This window comes from Phyllostomus discolor, chromosome 6 (genome assembly GCF_004126475.2).
Source record: "Phyllostomus discolor isolate MPI-MPIP mPhyDis1 chromosome 6, mPhyDis1.pri.v3, whole genome shotgun sequence".
Classification (NCBI taxonomy): Eukaryota; Metazoa; Chordata; class Mammalia; order Chiroptera; family Phyllostomidae; genus Phyllostomus; species Phyllostomus discolor.
The window spans coordinates 18,175,089-18,196,188 of record NC_040908.2 but is presented as its reverse complement, the minus strand read 5'-3'; the positions used below and the strand labels follow the sequence as shown (position 1 = coordinate 18,196,188).

General features: G+C 37.9%; 1 protein-coding gene across 5 annotated transcripts in view; it reads right to left on the bottom strand.

Annotated features, from left to right (window-relative positions):
• SLC30A6 (solute carrier family 30 member 6) overlaps positions 1–16,604 on the bottom strand; it is a 33,907-nt gene extending 17,303 nt beyond the window's left edge. Inside the window, exons 1-7 of one of the 5 annotated variants that reach the window (XM_036027812.1) lie at positions 16,487–16,604; positions 12,336–12,422; positions 6,415–6,499; positions 5,186–5,228; positions 3,727–3,792; positions 666–746; positions 143–178 (exon numbers count right to left, since the gene is read on the bottom strand). In XM_036027812.1, coding sequence (XP_035883705.1) covers positions 143–178; positions 666–746; positions 3,727–3,792; positions 5,186–5,228; positions 6,415–6,499; positions 12,336–12,422; positions 16,487–16,489 — 401 coding nt within the window. In that variant the 5' untranslated portion in view covers positions 16,490–16,604. Of the gene's footprint in view, positions 1–142; positions 179–665; positions 747–3,726; positions 3,793–5,185; positions 5,229–6,414; positions 6,500–12,335; positions 12,423–16,486 lie in introns of those variants that run through there. The other 4 variants (XM_028517037.2, XM_028517038.2, XM_036027813.1 and 1 more) reach the window with 4 other exon arrangements.
• Between the last annotated feature and the right edge of the window lie 4,496 nt (positions 16,605–21,100).

Below are 21,100 nucleotides of genomic sequence, written 5' to 3'. Positions count from 1 at the left end.
GTTTGTGCAACCACTGAGATGTATAGTGCCACACTCTGAACTCTAATACTGGCTGAAATAATGGTTGTTTAGTAATACACCAATTATATCTGGGAATTAAACTTAGTAGTATTTATACATTATGTCAAAAGCAAAATCTTACGTGTGTATCTCGGGCTGCTCCAAAAAGCGTTCTGCACTAAAAGAAAGAAATATGAATTAAATAAGTCCTATAAATTATAAAATAAAAAAGTTGTATTAAACATATGGTTAACTAAAAAAATTCACAAAATCTTGAACATAACCGACTGTTGACTGGCAGCAGGGGTGGGGCAAGGAGACTCACAAATTGTCCTCAAAATGTTAATCTCACTCCACCAAACCGGCTTCACGGGGTTTGTAGTTCTGAGCATGACAACATAGCCCTACACAGGGCATCACTAAATCCCTTCCTTTCACTCGCACCTACCTATAGCTGGATTTAATAGCTTCAAAGAAGGTAATAAAAGAGGGTGAAAAAAAGGGAGAAAAGTCTGAAATATGAAGGAATTGTACTATCAAAACTCCAGCACTGCTCTTCCTAATTTGTACAGCCTACAGACCAAATTCTCTCATTGGGTTCTTCAGGTTCCCAAAGACGGCACAGGTGGAATTTAGAATGACAGTAACATCATATACAAATGTACCTTTCTTTTAATATAAAGAGAGCTCCCAACTGTGCCAAGACTGTAGAGGCAAAGACAGCCAGGACTTCTAATCTTTCAAATCTGAAATCAGAAACTTCATTAGATTGGCATTGTTCTTTCAATCCACAAACCAGTACTTACAGTACACATTTATATTCATTTATTCACTCACTCAATATACACATACGCTTACTATAAGCCAAACACTGTGAGAACAGAATACGGAGTTTCTAGAAGGAACATCACAGATTAAAAAGAGTGACTATGTGTACAACATATATTCCCAGGAACCCACATATGGCTCTTATTTTTCTAATAATAACCATTATCTAATTAACAGCTAACACTTCATTAACTTACCTTGTGTTAGATACTGGCCAAACTCCTTAACGTATTACGTATTTAAATGTCCCAACCCCTTATGAGGGTTACTTTATCTCTCTTAATCTCTCTTAAAATCTTAAAAAAAAAAAAAAAACAAAGAGAAAAAGTAACTGTTTAAAGTCAGATATCTAGTAAAAAAAAATTAGGCAAGGAGCATTTGAAGCAGACAGAATAAATAGCTTGTACAAAGGCCTTAACCCAGGAATGAGTTGTGTTCAAATTACAGAAAGAAAGACATGGTATTTTTTTTTGCTAGTGTGTGTGTGCGTGTGTGTGCATGTGTGTGTTTTGAATTTTTTTTTAAATATTTTATTTATTTATTTTTAGAGAGGGAAGGGAGGGAGACAGAGAGAGAGAAACATCAATGTGCGGTTGCTGGGGGTCATGGCCTGCAACCCAGGCATGTACCCTGGCTGGGAATCGAACCTGCGACACTTTGGTTCGCAGCCCGTGCTCAATCCACTGAACTATGCCAGCCAGGGCTAAGACGTGGTATTGAGGGCATGCAAGTGATTATGTAGGCAGGGTCCAGCTCACACAAGATCTTTGTAAATGGGGGAAAGGGCTCAGGGTTCATGCTAAGTACGATGGGAAACAACTGGATGGATCTAAGGAAACTGATGGCATGATTTAGGTTTAGAAAGGAAAACCTCTGTCTAATTTATGGGGAAACGGACTATGGGGGGTAAGAGCAGAACCATGGGGACCAGTTAGGATGATGGTCATTGGTTAAGGCAGGAAATGAAGGGAGCCTGATTAGGCTGGTACCAGTACAGACAGAATTGGGGGTGGAACAGATTCTGGATGTGTTTTGGTTTACTTGACATAATCTGCTGATGGACAGAAGTGGGCAGTGAGAGAATAATCTAAGGATAACTCCTAGAATTTTCTGCTTGAGCAACTGCGTGTTGGTGTAGTTCCTAAGATGGAAAAACTGTAGAGAAACAGGTTTTGGGGGTAGAAAACAAGAATTCTAGCCTAAGCCTAAGATGCCAATTAGACATCTCAGCGAAGCTATCAAGAAGGTAGTCTGAAATGAAAATAGACCTCAGAGCTGAAGAACTAGATTTTGGAAATACTAAATATAGACTTTTCAAACTATGTGGTTGATTAAAATTAATTTGAATGCTTAATTTTATTGTTTGATTGCTTCCTCCTTTCCCATTCACTCTAAGCAAGAGGGCCAAAATGGAAGCTGTCATGTCCTTACTTGGCCTTATCTCCCGGCCACAGTAACTGATTTAAAGACTAACATCTGTTCCAACCCAGACCGATCAACTGCTCTTTCTCACGCTTTTCTGAACTAGAGCTAAGGAAGAGTCCTTTCCTTTCTAGGGTGAAGGTAAAGAGGAATGAGTTATGGTCTGACTGGGAGTTAATCATTTCAGGATAGTGGGAAAAAGTAGTCTGAGAAACTGAACACGAAATGCAGAGAAAAGCAGGCCTGCGAAGTAAGAGAAAAGACAATGACCCGAGGGTTCTAAACCCTATTCCAGTTACCTCAGTCGTCCTACATTTTGGTTACTAATCTACCACGCCTCCATTTTGCCCCCCAAACTAATTTTGAGTTGGATTTCTGTCACTTGACAACTGAAAGCCTTGATCCAGAGCCACAGATTCCCATATACAGGTATCTATACCTGACGACTGATTATCACAGTAACAGTCCAATTAACCCTATGAAATTTCAGTGACACTTGTATCTTCATTTTATATTAACATCTTAATTTACCTTGTCCCACAGTTTAAGTAAAAAAAAAAAATCCAAGAAACAAGCAAAATCCCTCCCTAATTTTGTCCAAGTAAACATAATCCCAGTAACTGGTATGGTGGAGAAGGGTAAGTTTGGTCCAGAAGTTTCTTCTTCTTCTTTTTTTAAGATTTCATTTATTCATTTTTAGAGAGAAGGAAAGGGAGGAAGAAAAAGGGAGAGAAACATCAATATGTAAGAGATACATGGATCAGTTGCTTCTCGCACACCCCTGACTGGGGACGTGGCCTGCAACCCAGGCATGTGCCCTGACTGGAAATCGAACCAGCGACCTTTCAGTTCCCAGAACCAGCCCCCAATCCACTGAGCTACACCAGCCAGGGTGGTTCAGGAGTTTCTTTACCAATGCACAATTCTTCAAGTTGTTTCCTTAAAGTTGAAATGAACTCACATTTTTCTAACATATATCTTTAAAAACCTCCAATACAAAAGACTATCTTCCAACTCTCAGTATTTTCTAAAGCTACAGAAACAGAAATCTTATATTCTTTGTTAGTCCACTGCTATAAAAAATCCAAGTCTTAAAGTAAAAATCCATCTCTACCACTGCATTTACGTTAAAATATATCAATTTAGCATCTAAAAAATACACTTACATGAAAATTCTATTTTCTATAAGTAAAATGAAAGACTCCCCAAATACAAAACAACTTAATTTGAAATGTTAATATTTGTTTTATAAAATAGAAAATAACATAATGTGAGTATTTTATTTTAACATGATAAACTTAAATATTCGTGTTTCTTATCTAAATCTGCTTGGAAGACCCTTTTCTACCTACTTTTGCTATTTGATTATTTCACTAAGCAGGCAACATTTGTTTTCTAGAACTACTCTAGCCAGCTCTGTATTGCCTAATTATTATTTTAATAGCAATAAGTTAGCAAAAAATAATTTGAACTTACCCAAATGAATAGACAGGGCTAGGTTTCCTCATCATTACCCAGTAACTTATTAAACACGTCATTAAACTACATAAAAAGAAAAATAAATTTAGCATTAGATCTATAGCTAGAAGAGAACACAAAGGAAGAAATTAAGTTTTTAGAATTCCTAAGATGCTGAAAGTTACCGGTATTTACTCAGAATAAATTAACAATAACTTATGTAATAATTTATAATCTATTCACAATGAACATCCTAATACATGGCAGTTTTAACATATGGAGAAACTGAAAAGCATTGTGATATAGCATCAAGTTGGTTAAACAGAACCTAAATCCACACTTTCTCTGCTCAGTAAGTGGTCCACCCTAACTAGTTTCCATAACTGAGCATGCAAAAAATGACACAGGAATAATAATGTAATGTATTTCATTCTAGGCATATACAATAAACTTTAACTTTCATAAGCTTTATTTGATCTTTGATAAAAGTTAAGCTAGATATTAATACACCCTGACAACATTCTGGATGGGGTAAAATGATGTTCATTTTCTAAGTAATAGTGGAAATTTACTCTAAACAACTAACTACATGTGAAATTTGGATAATTCAATTCAGATGGTTTTAGACCAATCAAGTAATTTAGTTACGTGATTAATGTCAAGACATCCTCATGACATATTCATACGGCATGGATCTTGAAGATATCAAGGTATTTTGCAACACTTATATGGAAGTGTGAAAAACCCCAGGAAGCAAGGAGGCACCAGGTTGTCTCCTCCGCTCACAACTACTCACGTCTCAGCTACTGATGTCCCTCATTTGTTTCCCCATCAACAGTTACAGAGGGAACTGGTACATTCTTTTTTTATTTTAATTTTTTAAAAAATATTTATTTATTTTAAAGAGGAGAGGTGAGAGAGAAACATCGATTTATTGTTCTGGTTATTTATGCATTTATTGGTTGATTCTTTTTTTTAAAGTTGTGTTTTTTACAATTGCCTCTCATATGCGTCCCAACTGGGGATCAAACCTGCAACCTTTTGGTATACAGGACAACATTCCAACCAACTAAGCCACCCAGCCAGGGTCATTGGTTGATTCTTGTATGTGGCCTGACTGAGGATCAGACTCACAACCTTGGCATATTGAAACAATGTTCTAACCGACTGAGCTGAACAGCCAGGGCTCAAAACTGGTGTGTTCTTACGTGACCCTGCTCCCTTGCCATGGCTGACTCACCCACAGGCAGGCACTTGAAACATTTGACCTAACACCTGGATATTATCTTTTCTGTTGCTATGTAAACCAAGTATTTTTTTTCCAGTATATATGTTAATTTACTGTTTATATATATGTGTCCTATATTGGTTTATTTTAGTTATTTCACAGATTCCTTTCAGCAAAGAAAGCTTTATAACTTCAGTGCAACACATTTTTTATTAGCTTCAAAATATTAGGAGATTTTTAAAAACTTACCTAAATAGATCAAAAATGGTCAGGTAAGTATAGGCAGTTAAAGCTGCAAAACAGATCGATTAAAATGTTACTGAATCCATTATTAGGAAATACAGCAAAATCACCAAAATTGTTCACAATAGGGGTGTCCATTACCAAAACAAAAAGGAAAGAAAAAAGAAAAAAAATCACTGATTAACCTTGTATGTTGGCAATTATCCAGTAGATCTGATTAATATGTGTAGTCAAAGTTGGTTAGTACAAAAGCTTCCTTTAGAACCTGATTTCTGTTGGAAAAAATAACTCAGTGTGTGCTCAAAAGACAATATTTCCTGTGACAATATTTTCTGCCTTCTGTCATCTGAAAACTATTTAAATAGATTCTTTGAATAGAAGAATGAAAATAGTGGTATAGCCCTGACTGGTGTGGCACAGTGGGTTGGGTGTCTCCCACAAACCAAAAGATTGTCGGTTCGATTCCCAGTCAGGGCACGAGCCTGGGTTGTGGGCCAGATCATACAATGGGCAACCAGTCAATGCTTCTCTCACACATCAATGTTTCCCTCTCTCTTTCTTCTTCCCTTCCCCTCTCTCTAAAATGAATGAATGAACAAATAAGTAAATAAAAATCTTTTAAAAAATAATGATAAATAAAAATACAAGAGGTCAAGCCACAATAAAAATTAGATTTCCCTTTCAAAAAATCCAATAAATCTCAAAATTCTATTTATAAACTGCATAAACAGAATTTCTAATACATCGCATTTAAAAGGAATCTCAGTTTTTCAAACAGGTTTCAGGTTTGTTTGTTTTTTAAAATTATAGCCCTGGCTGTTGTAGCTCAGTGGATTGAGCGCCTGCCCGCAAACCAAAAGGTAGCTGGTTTGATTCCCAATCAGGGCACATGCCTGGGTTGCCGAAAAGGACCCCCATTAGGGGCATACAATAGGCAACCAATTGTTGTATCTCTCACACATTGATGTTTCTCTCCCTCTTTTTCTCTCACCTTTCCTCTCTCTCTAAAAATAAATAAATAAAATCTTAAAAAAATAACTCATTCAAAAAAGCCTAATAATTGAGCCAAACTTTATAGTTTCAAGGCAATTTTCAAATATATTTTCTCATTTACATCTTTTGAGTTATATTGCAGAATAATATATTCTAGGTAAAGGAAGCTGTACCTTTATTAAAAATCAATAACAGAAGTGAAACTAATAATGAACACAATAAAAATAAGAATGGTGACATACCTATACTGTTAGTGGAACTGCACCACATAAGCAGGAAGCCAGTACATGTTAAGTTTATTGCACCAAAGAGCAGTATCTTCCAGGACTGTGAAAAAAGAAAATCATTCTTATCTGCATAGCGCTGATAAACTTCACCAAATCTGTTCAAGCTGCTGTAATTCATACTTTTGATATTCAAAGGAATAAGCACAACTTTCTTCAAAGTATCACATTTTCTAAGTTTACCAAAATTATTATCAAACAAGTTGTTATAATATACAAATGTAAAATAATAGTTCTAGAAAGGGTATTACTTAAGAGAAAATAAACTCAAACATCACTTTGTCTCCATAAAAAAATGCACATAGGGACAATGATAAAGCAAATGGGGTGAAAATTTAAGCAACTGATGAATCTGAAGTTACCTGTCCCCTCCCCCAAGGGCAGAACTTGGTTATCCACCAAATAACCATATGCAATAGGACCACATAAGAGGGAAAGACAATCATGGTTTAGAAGTTCATAGAAGAGAGGGGACCTGAGATGCACCTTGGAAATAGCTAGGAATTAGAGGAAGGAGGAAGGGCATTCTAAAAATAAAGGAAGAAGAGATTAAGTGAAGTGTATATTTTTATTCCACTCCACTCCCTACAAGGGAGACCTATGATTGTTTGAAAGTAGAGGTGAAAGAAATTAGTGAAAAGGCAGTTATTTGAAGCTGTTAAAATTAAACAGATACCATTGCGAAGATCAAATGTGGTATAGGATAACATGGGTTTTAGAATACAGGTGGAAGGTATAGGTTTAGAAAGGAACGACAAGGCCTTTGAGAAAGGTGAAAAGGACAAGAAAGTGACTGGAGGCACAGAGAAACTGTAAGACAGAACGAAGTGACAGTGAAATAACACAGAGCTAACAGCCTATAAATCTCCAGAAAAGAAGAACTGATACCATTTTCTAAAATTAAAAGATATGGTGAAGTAGGACTGGAACCTTAAATCCAGAGAAAATCTACAGAAGCTGTTATAGTGAGTATACTACTGAATCATCGAAGAGGAGTACAAGAATTAGCAGCAGGAATTTATGGTAGACACCATTCTGGAACTTTCTCTACACCCAGGAAAAAACAGTGAAGCAGGTAATGTAAGGATAGATATTAGAGACCCAGGAGCTGACATGGTAGGGGGTGCACAAGAGGCAACCACGCATTGATGTTTCTCTCCCTCTTTCTCCTTCCCTTCCCCTCTCTCTAAAAAATAAATAAATAAAAGCTTAAAAAAAAAAAAAAAAGAGAGGGAGTTGCTATTCTAGATAGGATGATCAGAACAGACCTCTTTGGTAACCATGACCAGAAATCTTGAAGAGGCAAAGGTGATAAGCATGCAGACATGTGGGAGAGAAAATGGAAACGACAGTGCAAACTCCTGGAAATAGAGTGTGTCTGGCTGAGGCCAGCTAGTCGAGACAGGTGAGAGCGAATCTGATGCTACGTCAAGCAGTGTCTTGTAGAACAGGAAAAGAATAGGAATTTATTCCAGAAGAGATGGAAAGTGAATTAGCTTTCAATTTTTGAAAGACCACTTTGACTTCCCTATGTATAATATGCTGCATGGGGCAAGGATGGAAACAGACAGACCATCTGGATGTGATTATAGTAAAGCATGTGAGAAATGATGGTGCCTTTGTAGGTGGCAAGGAGGTAGTAGAGGAGGCAGATTCTGGGTATTATACTGAAGACAGAGCTAGCAAGATTCACTTTAAAAATGGATGTGAGCTGTGAGGAAAAGAGAGGGATAAGAATGACTCCAAGGTTTCTGGCCTGAGCATTTGGAAGAACAGAATGGCCATTTAGTAAGGAACGACAGAAAATTGAAATTCAAATGTGACCATATTGGAGTTGAGATACCTATTATACATCCAAGTGGAAATGTTGAGAGGGTCATTTTATATATAGCAATCTAGAGGTAGTGGAGAAGTCAGGAGTGGATATAAAGTAGGGCTATCAGCGTGTGGCAGTGATAGTGTCACCTAGATGTATGAACATGAACAACAGAGGCTGGAGGGAGCCCTAAGCCCTGAGAAGTTCAAAACTTGAGGGCTCAGAAAGATGAAAGTGACAAAGGAAACTAAAGGTAAGTAGGAAGAAAACTAAGAGAGGCGTTTCAGAGTCCAAATGAATGAAGCCCTTTAAGGAGGAAGTGACCAAATTTTGTCAAATGCTGTTGAAGGTCCACTAAGATAGGAAATGGGAATGACTACCGATATTGATTGTAGAAAGTGCTTTGTAAAAGTAGTCTCTGTGGATGAATGGGGAAGAGACTTGGGCTGGTATATGTTTGAAAGAGAAAGAGAGAAGCTAAAGTGAACGGAGAGTAAAGACAAGTCTTTTAAGTACTTTTGGTACAAAAGGAAGCAAAGAAATGAATCAGTAGCTGCAAGTAGAATATATAGCAAGTAATTATGCAAGAAAGAGAAGAACGGTGCAAAAAAGGACCAATGAGGCAGGAGACAGAAGGAACAAATACTGAACACTGTCCTTGGCTAGGCAACAAGTAGAGGGAATGGTCATGTGTAGGAGACCAGACAGTTCATTCCTAGAAATAGGAGGGAAGGCAGAGTTGGTAGGCATGCTAAGGATAGGATGTGGAAGTTTTATTCTGTTACTTCTTTTCCTGTACTGAAACACAAAGCTAAATCAACAGGTCAGGGTGAGGATGAACACATTTTTGGAAGTTTTGAGGACAGAAATGCAAGAAAATGGTATGAAACAATCATTTACGAAAGTGGGAAACTGAATGAAGAAAATATAATATGGGCAGCACAAATGGCATACTTGATCATAAATTTATTTTAAAAAAGAATATATTTATTTATTTCTAGAGTGAGGGAAAGGAGGGAGAAAGAAGAAGAGAAACATCTCTCCCTCTCATACGACTGAGATCACACTCATTACCCAGGCATGTGTCCTGACCAGGAATCGAACAGGCAACCTTTTGCTTTGCAGGATGATGCCCAGCCAACTGAGCCACACCAGCTAGGACTTCATCATGACTTTAAAGTGAGACCAGTCAGCATGGTTTTTGTGTTTCTCTCAGGCTACATTCAGTTGCTTGGGTGAATTTCAGTTGCAGAGAGTGAAAAGAAAGTGAACTTAGGGATTTTCCAGGGATGTGTGACAGGCAGTATGACAGACAGGAGGAAAGAAGGAAGGGGTTGAAGGCATCTGTAAGAAAATGATAATGATGGACCATGGAATCTAAATTGTGTAAGCAAGCACATGATGACAAGGGAGGTGAAACAGTAAACATATGGTAGAGTCAAGGTATTGGAGGTTCTAGTTAGACTGAAGAATTACGGGAGTTGTGATAATGGAGTTACCTGGAAAGTCAAGAGATGACGACTAATGAGTGAAATGCTTTCAATTGAGATGATAATGGGAAGATATACTGTAGTTATTATAAATGATAAGGTCTACGGTCTGACCTTAGAAGTGAGTGGCTGGAAAGGAAGAAGGACAAGATTATTTTTGGTGATGAAGTAAGGGACTGAGAGTTATGAGAATCTTCCACAGGAAATATGAAACCATGGAGAACTAAGACAGAAGTAGTAGTAAAGAGAGATAAAATAACTATATCTCTTAAAACGTAAATTATGATCGAGATTATCTATACAACTCAGGATTCCTGTATCAGTTTTGTTCCTGCTACCTATTCTGTAATATACTGGGCTTCAATAAAGTACACTGTTAAAGAATCTGCTTCTAGCCCTGGCTGGCGTAGCTCAGTGGATTGAGTGCGGGCTGCGAACCAAAGTGTCGCAGGTTCGATTCCCAGTCAGGGCACGTGCCTGGGTTGCAGGCCATGACCCCCAGCAACCACACATTGATGTTTCTCTCTCTCTTTCTCTCTCTCTCTCTCTCTCTCTCTCTCTCTCTCTCTCTCCCCCTCCCTTCCCTCTCTAAAAATAAATAAATAAAATCTTTTAAAAAAAAAAGTCTTCATAGTAAAAATTTAAAAAATCATTAAGAAAACCTAAAATCAACATCACGTTTTGAGGGCAGATTGTATTTTTAAAACTGAAATAAAAAGTCTTCATGTTAAAATTAAAAAAAAAAAAAAAAAAAAGAATCTGCTTCTGCAATATAGTTCCTTCCCATCAACATCATAGAGCTATCTATCTGTTCTCAAGAGATCATCCTAAATGGACGAGCTACACAAAAAGCAGAGGAATTCCCTGTCTTTGACCCTTGAAGTGTATGGGCCCTTCAGGGTATGGTAATATTTCCAAATACTAAAATTACTGAGTTCTAACTATATTCCAAGGTTTTAGAAGCAGGAGATATAGTGGTAAAGCAAAAAGAGAAGAAGTCTCTAATACAGTATCACAATACAAGGCCAACATCATTATTACTGTTTATTATATTCTATTGAAGCTGGGTTTATTTAAAAGTCTCCAAATATATATTGGGTGTTTATTTTGTACTCTTATTAAAAAGTGAGCAAACAAAACCAGTCATTGCCCTTAGGGAGCTTATAGGATAATTAAGACAAGAATGAGAACAATAAACACAGAACAGTAACTAAAAGGTCTACATGGTAACCAAAAAGGGCACCAATTACATCTTTTTATTTATGATCTTAAAGCATTTTTTTCTGCCTACATTAAAAATGAGAAAGCAGCCAGGGCTGGTGTGGCTCAGTGGATTGAGTGACAGCCTGTGAACAAAAGGGTTGCCAGTTCGATTCCCAGTCAGGGACATCCCTGGGTTGTGGACCAGGTCCCCCTAGTGGGGGGCATACAAGAGGCCACCACACGTTGATGCTTCTCTCCCTCTTTCTCCTTCCCTTCCCCTCTTGCTAAAAATAAACAAATTTAAAAAATGAGAAAACATGACTTCAGATTACATCCATTTTTTAAAAAATTACTAACATAAGGCAAGCACAAAATAATTTTTATTTAAGACTCTTTAAAGTTAAAATAAAAACTAACCAAAGCCTACCTTCTTCCCAAGCAAAATGACTGCCCAAGTACTAAAATTGTACATTAAAAAATTATCCAACATACCCAAAGAGGACCACACCAAGACACATCATAATTAAAATGCCAAAGGTTTAAAATAGAGAGAGAATCTTAAAAGCAGTAAAAGAAAAGCAGAGGGTTACCTACAAAGGAGTTCCCCTAAGACTGTCAGCTGATCTCGCTAAAGAAACTCTGTAGGTTGGAAGGAACTGGCAAGAACTATTCCAAGTGATGAAAAGCAAAGACCTACAACCAAGATGACTCTATCCAGCAAAGCTATCATTTAGAATGGAAATGTAGAAAAAGTGCTTCCCAGACAAGGTAAAGCTAAAGGAATTTATCATCGCTAAACCATTATTACATGAAATGTTAAAGGGACTTATTTAAGAAAAAGATCAACACTATGAACATTAAAATGACAACAAACTTAAAACTATCAACAACTGAATCTAAAAAACAAAAAAAAAACAAAGCAAACAACCAGAACAGGAAGAGAATCACAGATAAGGAGATCATTCATAGGGTTATCAGCTGGAAGGGGAAGGGGGAGAAAGGGGAACATGTGTGGGGATTAAGAAGCATAATTGGTAGGAACAAAATAGACAGGGAGAGGTTAAGAATCGTATAAGAAAGCTAGAAACCAACAAACTTACATGCACAACCCATGAACATGAACTAAGTGGGGGGCAGGGAGGGGTTACTGGAGGGAAAGGTGATAACAGGTGGAGGGAGGCAAAGGAAAAAACATTGGGACAACATTAACAGTATAATCAATAAAATATACTTTAAAAAGTTATCCAACATAAAAAATGAAAACAGTGTGGTGGGATTGAGTGATTTCTATTTGCCTTAAAAATTACCTTTTTATCAACATTATGTTTGTGCAATAATTAAAATTAAGTTAAGGAATAAAAACAACTCACCCTTCGGTCAGCTGCAACAAGTCTAAATTCCTGTAATAACTTGCCAACAAAAGATCTTTGTGATTTTCGAAAGAGATGAATTGTCCCCTTTAAAACAAACAAAAATATACAAATCAGTGTTTATTCTTCATAGTTCCTGTGATGTAATATATAGTAGTAATGAACATTTACTGAATGCTCAATACATGCCAAACATTCATCCTAGACACTGTACATATATTTATTTATTTAATTCTCATAATAATCCTATAAGGTAGAAATAACTTTACGTAAGTTTTCCAAGGGCCCAATGTCAGTAAATGGCTGAAAGGAAAAAACCCAGCCATTTCGGCTCCAGGCCACACTTCGTTTTTAAATGGGAAGGCAAATTTTGAACGAGAAAGGCAAAAGGTTTGTTAGTTCTACAGGAAAGAAAACATTACAATTCACCTGATTAAAGCTCTATGTATGAAAGGCTTGATAACTGTTACTATTATAAAGCTTCTGAGGTTCTCCCTTGGGCACTCGAAAGTACCTGACGTCTGTGGCTCCTGCTAGAGTGTGGTACAGGGCTAGCAGAGGAAGGGGCTGGCAGCAGGGTTATCAGCAAGAGAAGTGACCAAGTGGTGCCTGGATGGGGATTTACTGCTCAAGGTCAGGAAACCAAGTGGGAAAGCCTGAGCATAAGGAAAAGTTCAAGCACAGATGGGAAGTTAGCTTATAATCATGGCAGTGTCCAACATCAGTGGGAGAAAGCATGAGTGATGCAGTAAGTGATGTTTGGAAAAAGGGAAAACTGGATCCTTACTATACTGCTTATTCTAATTTTTTATTATTGTAAAATTAAAATACACTATAGAGTACTTGAAGAAACTAAGAGTGTATCATTTTTATAATCCTGGAGTTGGAGAGGACTTTTCTTAATAGGACATAAAACCAAGAAGCTAAGGAAAAAAATTGATCAATTTTACTATATACTTTTCCATTGGGAAGACAATACCCTAAAAACAAACAAAGAAAAAACCCTGGAAAGGTAAGCTGTGAAAAAAGCAAAAGCAAAGCAAAAAACCCTTTCTAGAGGAAAAAAGTCCTTCATAATTTTTAACAGTCACACCTAACTTTATTGCTAAGTGCCATATATGGGTTTTAGGTTCGACAAAACACTCCTAGACAGTAAAGGTCACAACCACGTTACAATCACACCACATTTCCACCTCACTGTAATTGTCCACTTTGGCTCAGACACTGAAGCCCCTCAGAAAGCAGGGAACTGGGTATTAGATGGGCAATGTGGACAATTTTCAGATCCAATTCAAGTAGAGGCATAATTTTCCTACAGTTAGCACCTAGGAACATCTCAGTAGTTACCAAAACACATAGTTTATTTCTTCAAAGCTTAGACATGTCACTGGTTGCAGTGCCGAGACTCAGAAAGGCAGGAAATAAGGCTGAGTACTAGAAATCTGGCATAAGGGAAATAGCAGAATGTTGATCATTTTTGAGGCCAAGTAATGGCTACCTAGGGACTCATTATACTATGTTTTCTCTACTTGTATGTACGTTTGAAAGTTTCCATAATAAAATAAAGTAAAAAATACTTTAAAACATAAAAATTAAGCACCAGCAAGTGTTACATTTTTAGCATCCAAATTAGGAGCAGGGCATGTGGTGAAACCCTAAGGCTCTATAAGCCAATTCAGTTGAAAAGAAACAATATACTATTTTCTTTTGTGAGGTAATAAATGCTAATGTTAATTAGTGTACTCTGTTCTGAAAGAACTACATGTGAGATATTTTGGTCCCAAAGATAATTGTACTCCTACTGTTATCACTGGGTATCTTGTAACTTCAGCCCGCCTTCAATTGTTTGTTAAGTTTCAAGTTAAGACCATCAATAAGGGGTTTCTAAAAGGCAGAGGGCCATTCTAACACCAATCTGATACTGAAAATAAAACAAAAAGCCTTAACATTCATGCCACTCTTTCCAAAATTATATTGGCTCTCTATGGCTATTAGGATGAACTCCAAACTTTATAATTTGGAAATCAAAATTTTCAATGATTTAGCCTGTTTCTTTTTCGGTTTTACCTCTTCCTCCAGCATAGGAATCAGCTCCAACTAGACTGGGGCACCTGTGTGTGATGATTACAGGGCTCTAGAGTGCAAAGGCCAGACTTTCTAATCCAAGCTCTAATAGCCCTGTAATGCTTAGCAAGATACTTGAGTAACCAATAGTAGATTAAGAGTATCGGAGTAAGGCAAGAAGTATTCACTGGCATGTTTCACTTCCTACCTGAGGCATTCCTAGGTTATTTCAAACTAGTGTTTTTTTAATGCTTACTTTGTAACCCAACCATGGGATACCCTTCATCTCATCATCTTGCACTGTAAGTTAATTTTTTAGGAACTTCATTAATGACAAGAATTATAGTTCCTTTACATTTTCTTAGACAGTACTGTGCTTTGCATATGCATTGCATATTCTTAAATGATACATAATGGGAAACATAAAATCCTTCTTCCCAAAATGTTAAAAATAAACCTGAAATGCACCCATTTCCCTATATTACTGTATCAAACATAAAAATTTAGTGCCATAGTCGTTTATTCAGTGTTTTATAAAACAAATATTTATTGAAAACTTCCTCTGGACTAGGCACTATACAAGGCCCTGGGAATAACAGTGAAAACATGGGTCCTGCTCTCAAAGAGCTTACAGTCTAGGAAGTGAGAAAGACAAGTGCAATAAATACTCAATATTAATACAGTCTAGTAAGGGTGATAGCCATTACTGGTATAAAGCCCCAGGTTATCCTGGAAGCATACAGGAAGCACCTAACAGGATCTTGACAATGGCAGAAAGGCTCATGAAAGAAACTAAAGAACACGGAAGGGTTATACCAATAAGGATGGGGGGTAGGAGAGGGAGAATGACTCTGGCAGATAGAATAGCATGCACAAATTACGTGCAAAGGCCTAATTGTTGGAGCAGATCTGCTGGCTGCTCACTGTGCCTGGAATACAGATGGATGCATGTGTAGAGAGAGGCTGTAAAGATAAGAAGTTTTACTACAGACGGCTTTGTAGACCATGCTAAACAGGACTTTATCTTGAGGGCTACAGTAAAAAAAATTGAACTTTAAGCAAGGGAGTGGCATAGTCAAGTTTTATAAATTTAACTCTGGCTGTACAGTGGTCTTCGTTTTGAGGAAGGGTGTAACTGGAGGCTATTTTGTCAGCCAGAAAAAGTAACCTGTACCCACTTGTGTGTGTAAGGAGGGATTACAGAAAACATACAAAAGGGTATGTGAATAACATTTTTTCAACCATATCCACTCAAGGAAAAAAGTTAAGAGGGCCAACAACTTAGGCACAGAAATGTGGTCCTTTTCTCACATGCAGGTTATTCATAACCATTACGCTTCCGTAAATAAAATGATCTGTACCTCGTTTGATCCTGACATTACAATCAACTGCTTTTTCTAAGATAAAATTCAGAGAACCATATCCTGGGTTTCCACAAGTATAAAATGACGAATCCCTCTGACCAAGTTTAGATTTAATAACTTACGCCCCAAGTCGTTAAGTTATATTGGGGATCCACAATTACAGCCCCAGAATCAATCTGCCGTAAGATGCGGTACCAGCACCTTGACCTTCTCCAGTCCCTGGCTTTCTGAAAGTTGCTGGCTAATCAGGCTATCTGGTACTCAATAAAAAAGCCAGGTTGCAGAACGTTTGCCTCAATATCCTACTCATAACCCTCTTTATTTACGCTAGCGTTAGCGTCGCTGTTGTAAACATCACTATTACGGTCGTTGCTGCTGTGCACTTGTTTTCACATCTTTTGTTGGTGTTGTAGCCACTGATGCCGGCAAAGACTGTCTAGAGGAAGAAATCTCGGCCAGGGGAAGCGATGAACTCGCCTGAGCTAAAAGCTCGGCCTGGAACGGGCCCGGGGTCACTAGCGGCAAAGGAATAAAGTGAGGGAGCGGGGGAAATCAGAGCTCTGGGGGAAAACTTTCGGGCTCCAGCCGCTTCTCCCTCGGGGACCCAAGCACACCTCCGACGACCCCTCCTCTGGACAGTTAAGGCATTTCAAGGGTGCTTCAGGGTAAGAGAGGTAAGAGACATCACCTACGACAGAAACCCTGAAGCCCCGTCCAACTCACCATGGTAAGGAGCGGCACAGCTCCTGCCGGAAAACGCTTGGGCAGCTGGCTTTTCCCTAGAGCGGAAGGGGTGGAGCAACAGAGGCCGATTGGCTGCAAGCGACGCGGGAACGGAAGTGCGTACCAGGGCCTCCGGATCTCGCCCCCTTTCCCGGCAGTCCTTGCGTTCCTTACTGGCGAAGGAGCCAGCTTGAGTGACTCCGAGGATTTCAAGGAGTGCGAGGGTTAAGGTCGGAAGTAATCAGTTGTCAAGCCCAGGTTGCCTTTAGTTGTCATTCTGTTTATCCCTTCGGTATGGAACATTTTTGATTCCTTGCCACTTTGAGGTGGCAAGGAATATTAGAGGTGATGCTGCTTTTTTCTCACTGACCCTATTATGTGAAATTTGTCCCATTTATAACCTTCATTAGATTAAGGTGGCATCTTCCAGCTTTTTTCACTATAAAAACTCCCTCTTTCTAATATTTTGTGGGGATGTAGTTTGAAACTATGTAAATACTTCAATCTACATCACACTTCAATTCGCTCTTGTATTTATCTATACATTGTATTTATGTAGCCACATTGGCTCATGAGTTATTTCATGGGATGGGTTATAACCCATTACTATAATTACTTATTTTAATGTTCAAATTTGTTCAGTGGGAGCCATTCCAATCAATGACTTGTCCTCACCAATCTTTGAGCACTTTCTTGTTTTCTGGCATAAGATATTCTGGGTTCATTTTGTACAGGAGTGGCCAAAAGTAGGTTTACTTTCTTTGTATGGAAAATAATACAACAATAAATAAAAATAAAGAGAATCAACTACCTAGCTGTGTAGCTTGGTTGGAGCATGGTCGCCACATGCTAAGGTTGCAGGTTCAGTCCCTGTCAGGACACATGCAAGAGTCAACCAGTGAAAGAGAGGGTTCATTTTTTTCCCCTCTAAAATTATTTTTTAAAGAGACTCTTGTTTTGCATACTCACAACTATAAATCTACTTTTGCCCACCACTGTATGTTCTCTGCCCCAACCCTGAAATTGGCCATTTCACCAAGGAGCCCTGGTTCCTTTAGTGGATGTTTTCAACTTTTGCATCCCTCTAAAATTCTTACGCTGATTGTATTTAGACATGGGATCTTTGGGAGATAATTAGGGTTAGATGAGGTCCTGAAGGTGAGACCCTCATGATGATGGGATTAGTGCCCTGAGACACCAGGGTACTTTCTGTCTTACCACCACGTGAGAAGGTGGCTGTTTGCCAGTCAGTGGAGCTCTCACCGGAAACCAAATAGGCCAACACTTGTTTCCTGGATTTGGCCACACTTCTGAATTGTGAAAATAAATTTCTCTTGTTGAAGCTACCCAGTCTGTGGTGTTTTTGTTAGGGTATACTAAGATTTTGATACCAAGATGTGAGGTGCTACTTTACAAAACCACCTAAAAACATGGCAGCTTTAGCAGGCCAAGACAATGAAGAATTTGGAAGGCAAATAATAGGCGTTATAAAAAAACAAATTGAAAAAAAGAGGTGCTATGTGTGCATTGTTTTGGGGGGTGTAACTGCTCCCAGGCCTCTCAATGGAGAGAACTAGGGAATATATATGCATGTGGACACACACGCACACACATGCACATTCACATACATTTCCCCTATTTTTACATATCTTAAATCATGAATTCCTACTCTTAAATTCAATTCCAACCCCACCCCACAGATTCATACTTACTTACTTTCTCTGACAGTGAGAAAGGGGGCTCCACTGTGGTAAGTACTTTGACTTATTTGGTGAGGTATCCTGCATGTAACCCATCTGCCCTCTCTGCTGACACTTTACCCCACACAGACACTGGTCCTTCTATGCTTATGTGCTTATTCTTCAGCAGGTCATTTTTTTTTAAACCATTATTTTTTGAAACTATTTTTTAAAGTTTTTATTTATTTATTTTTAGAGAGAGAAGGGAGGGAGATAGAGAGAGAGAGGAGAGAGAGAGAAACATCAATGTGTGGTTGCTGGGGGTTGTGGCCTGCAACCCAGGAATGTACCCTGGCTGGGAATCAAACCTGCGACACTTCAGTTCGCAGCCCGCGCTCAATCCACTGAGCTATGCCAGCCAGGGAGCCAGGTCATTTCTGCTCACCTACTGAATAAGGTCCTCTTTCCTCTGTGACCATTTTTTAAAGATTTTATCTATCTATCTATCTATCTATCTATCTATCTATCTATCTATCATCTATTTTTAGAGAGAGGGTAAGTAAGACAGAAACTGAAGGACAGAAACATCAATGTGTGGTTGCCTTTCACACACCCCCAAATGGGGTCCTGGCCTGCAACCCAAGCATGTACCCTCACAGGGGATCGAACCGGTGACCCATTGGTTCACAGACCCATGCTCAATCCACTAAATCACACTAGCCACGGACCATTTTGAACCACTGTGAAGAAAAAGTTACAATAGCAGGCCTGAGACTGCTATTCTTTTGAAAGTCCTGTTTGTAAGGTTGGCCCTTGGCTGGCGTCTGGTTACTTGCACTTCGGAGAAGTTTCCTACCATTCCCTGATAGAGCTGTTCTCTGTTGCCTAACACAGGCCTAACCTTTCGCACGTTGTTATAAACTGATGCTGGAGGAATTAAGTGCACACACTCTAATTCCACTGGGAGGACTCTAAGAGGCAGGTGGCTGGGTTTCTTCTGGACTTTGAGATTACAATATGTATCCTTAATCAGTCTATCTTACCTTAATAGCATATCACTTTGTGTATAATAGTATTTCATTATAATTCCATTTACTGTCCATGTTCTTTCTGCTACTTTGTATTCTTTTACATCTACATATGAATACCACACATGGCACTTAAGTTTTATTTTTTTAATTTAATCTTTATTATATATTTTTCCATTACCATTTAGTCCCCTTATACTGCCCTCCCCCATATTGTTTTTTTAAAAGCCTGTAGATATTTAGAGAAATTAAGAAAAAAAATATCTTTTGTATTTACTGACACAGATCACTTCAAAGTTCTGATTCCTTCCTAAAGATGCAAGTTCCGCTGAGGATCATTTTCCATCAGCTGACAAATTTCTTAAGGTATTTATGTCAGATTGCTAGCAACATATTCTTAGTTTTCATTTATCAGCAACAGCTTTTATTTGCCTTCATATTTTAAAAGTCTGAAATTTTAGGTTCATGTTTATGCTTTAAAGATGTCATTCCATCATTTCCTGTATTTTATTATTTCTGATGAAGTTAGCCATCACTCTTACTATTTATTTGAGTGTAATGTCATGTCCCTTCTCTAGCTGCTTTTAATTTTTAATTTTGTTTGCAATATGATGCAACCACATGTGATCTTCATTGTATTTATTCTGCTTGGGATCATTGAACTTCTTAAAATTTTAAGTTGGTATCTTTCCACATTCATAGGAAATTTTCAGGCTTTACTGTTTAAAATATTTCTTTTGTCCCATTCTCTTCCTTTCCTCTTCTGCAGCTAAATTACAGATACATTAGACTGATACTGTTCCACAGGTCTCAGACCTGCGCTCTTTCTTTTCTTTCTATGCTTCAGTTTGATAATTGTGTTGGCTGTCCTCCAATACAATACAGATTGCTGTGTCCAGTTTACTGTTAAGCCCATCCAGTGAAATTTGTAATTTCAGATTTGTAACTATTTGTAATTTAAATTTGTAACTATTTTTTATTTCAAATTTTTTTCATTGCCAGACTTTTAGTTTGTTTCTTTGCTGAGACTCCAAATCAGTTCAATTCGCATCTTTTCCTAGAAATTCTTTAACATATTTTAAATCTGTTTTGAAATAATTTTTTTAATTCCCATATATGATCTGCTTCTATATTTTCTTTTGATTATGGCTCATGTAATTTTTCTTTGTGTTCCTAGTAATTGTTTAGTGTGACTTTATGCCTGATATATTGCGAAGACTGATTACTGTTTTCTTCTAAAGAATGTTGTGTTTAGGTCTGGCTCTCTCTTTTAAATTTCTGATGGATAACCTGGACACTGTGAAAGCTTGGTTTTTTGTTTTTTTGGGTTTTTTTTGTTATGTTAAAAGTATTTTTTTAATTTTATTTTAATCATTGTTCAAGTATAGTTTTCTCCCTTTTACACCCAATCCAGCCCACCTGAAAGCTTGGTTTTAAGCTTTGGAATCTGAGTTTCAAACTCTGTATGACCCTAGCCGTTGCCACCTGTGTTCAGTTCCTTAGACTTCAACTACTGCTTTCTGTTGGGTTCCTCTGAATGCCACACTGCACAGGTTCAATTTGAAAGGAATTTGTAGGCAGATTGGGGGGCTTATCTATGTGAAGCACTCTCCTTTTCAAGACTTCCTTCCCAATTTCCAGCTGTTCTAGAGGCCCCTACTGACTCCTCAGCCAAGCAAGACTGTCATACTCTGCTTGAATTCTACTTCCAAGCACACGGCACAAACTAGAAATTTTCTTCCAGGTAAAAGCTAGTAAATGTGAATCTCTTTTAGTGTATTAGTTTGTGCAGCTGTTGCCTCTAGAGTCTTCCAATCATTTTTATATTTTATTCAGAGTTTATAATTGTTGGTGAGAGAAAGAATTAGTCCAATATAAGCTATTCCTTCATTACCAGACTGCAACCT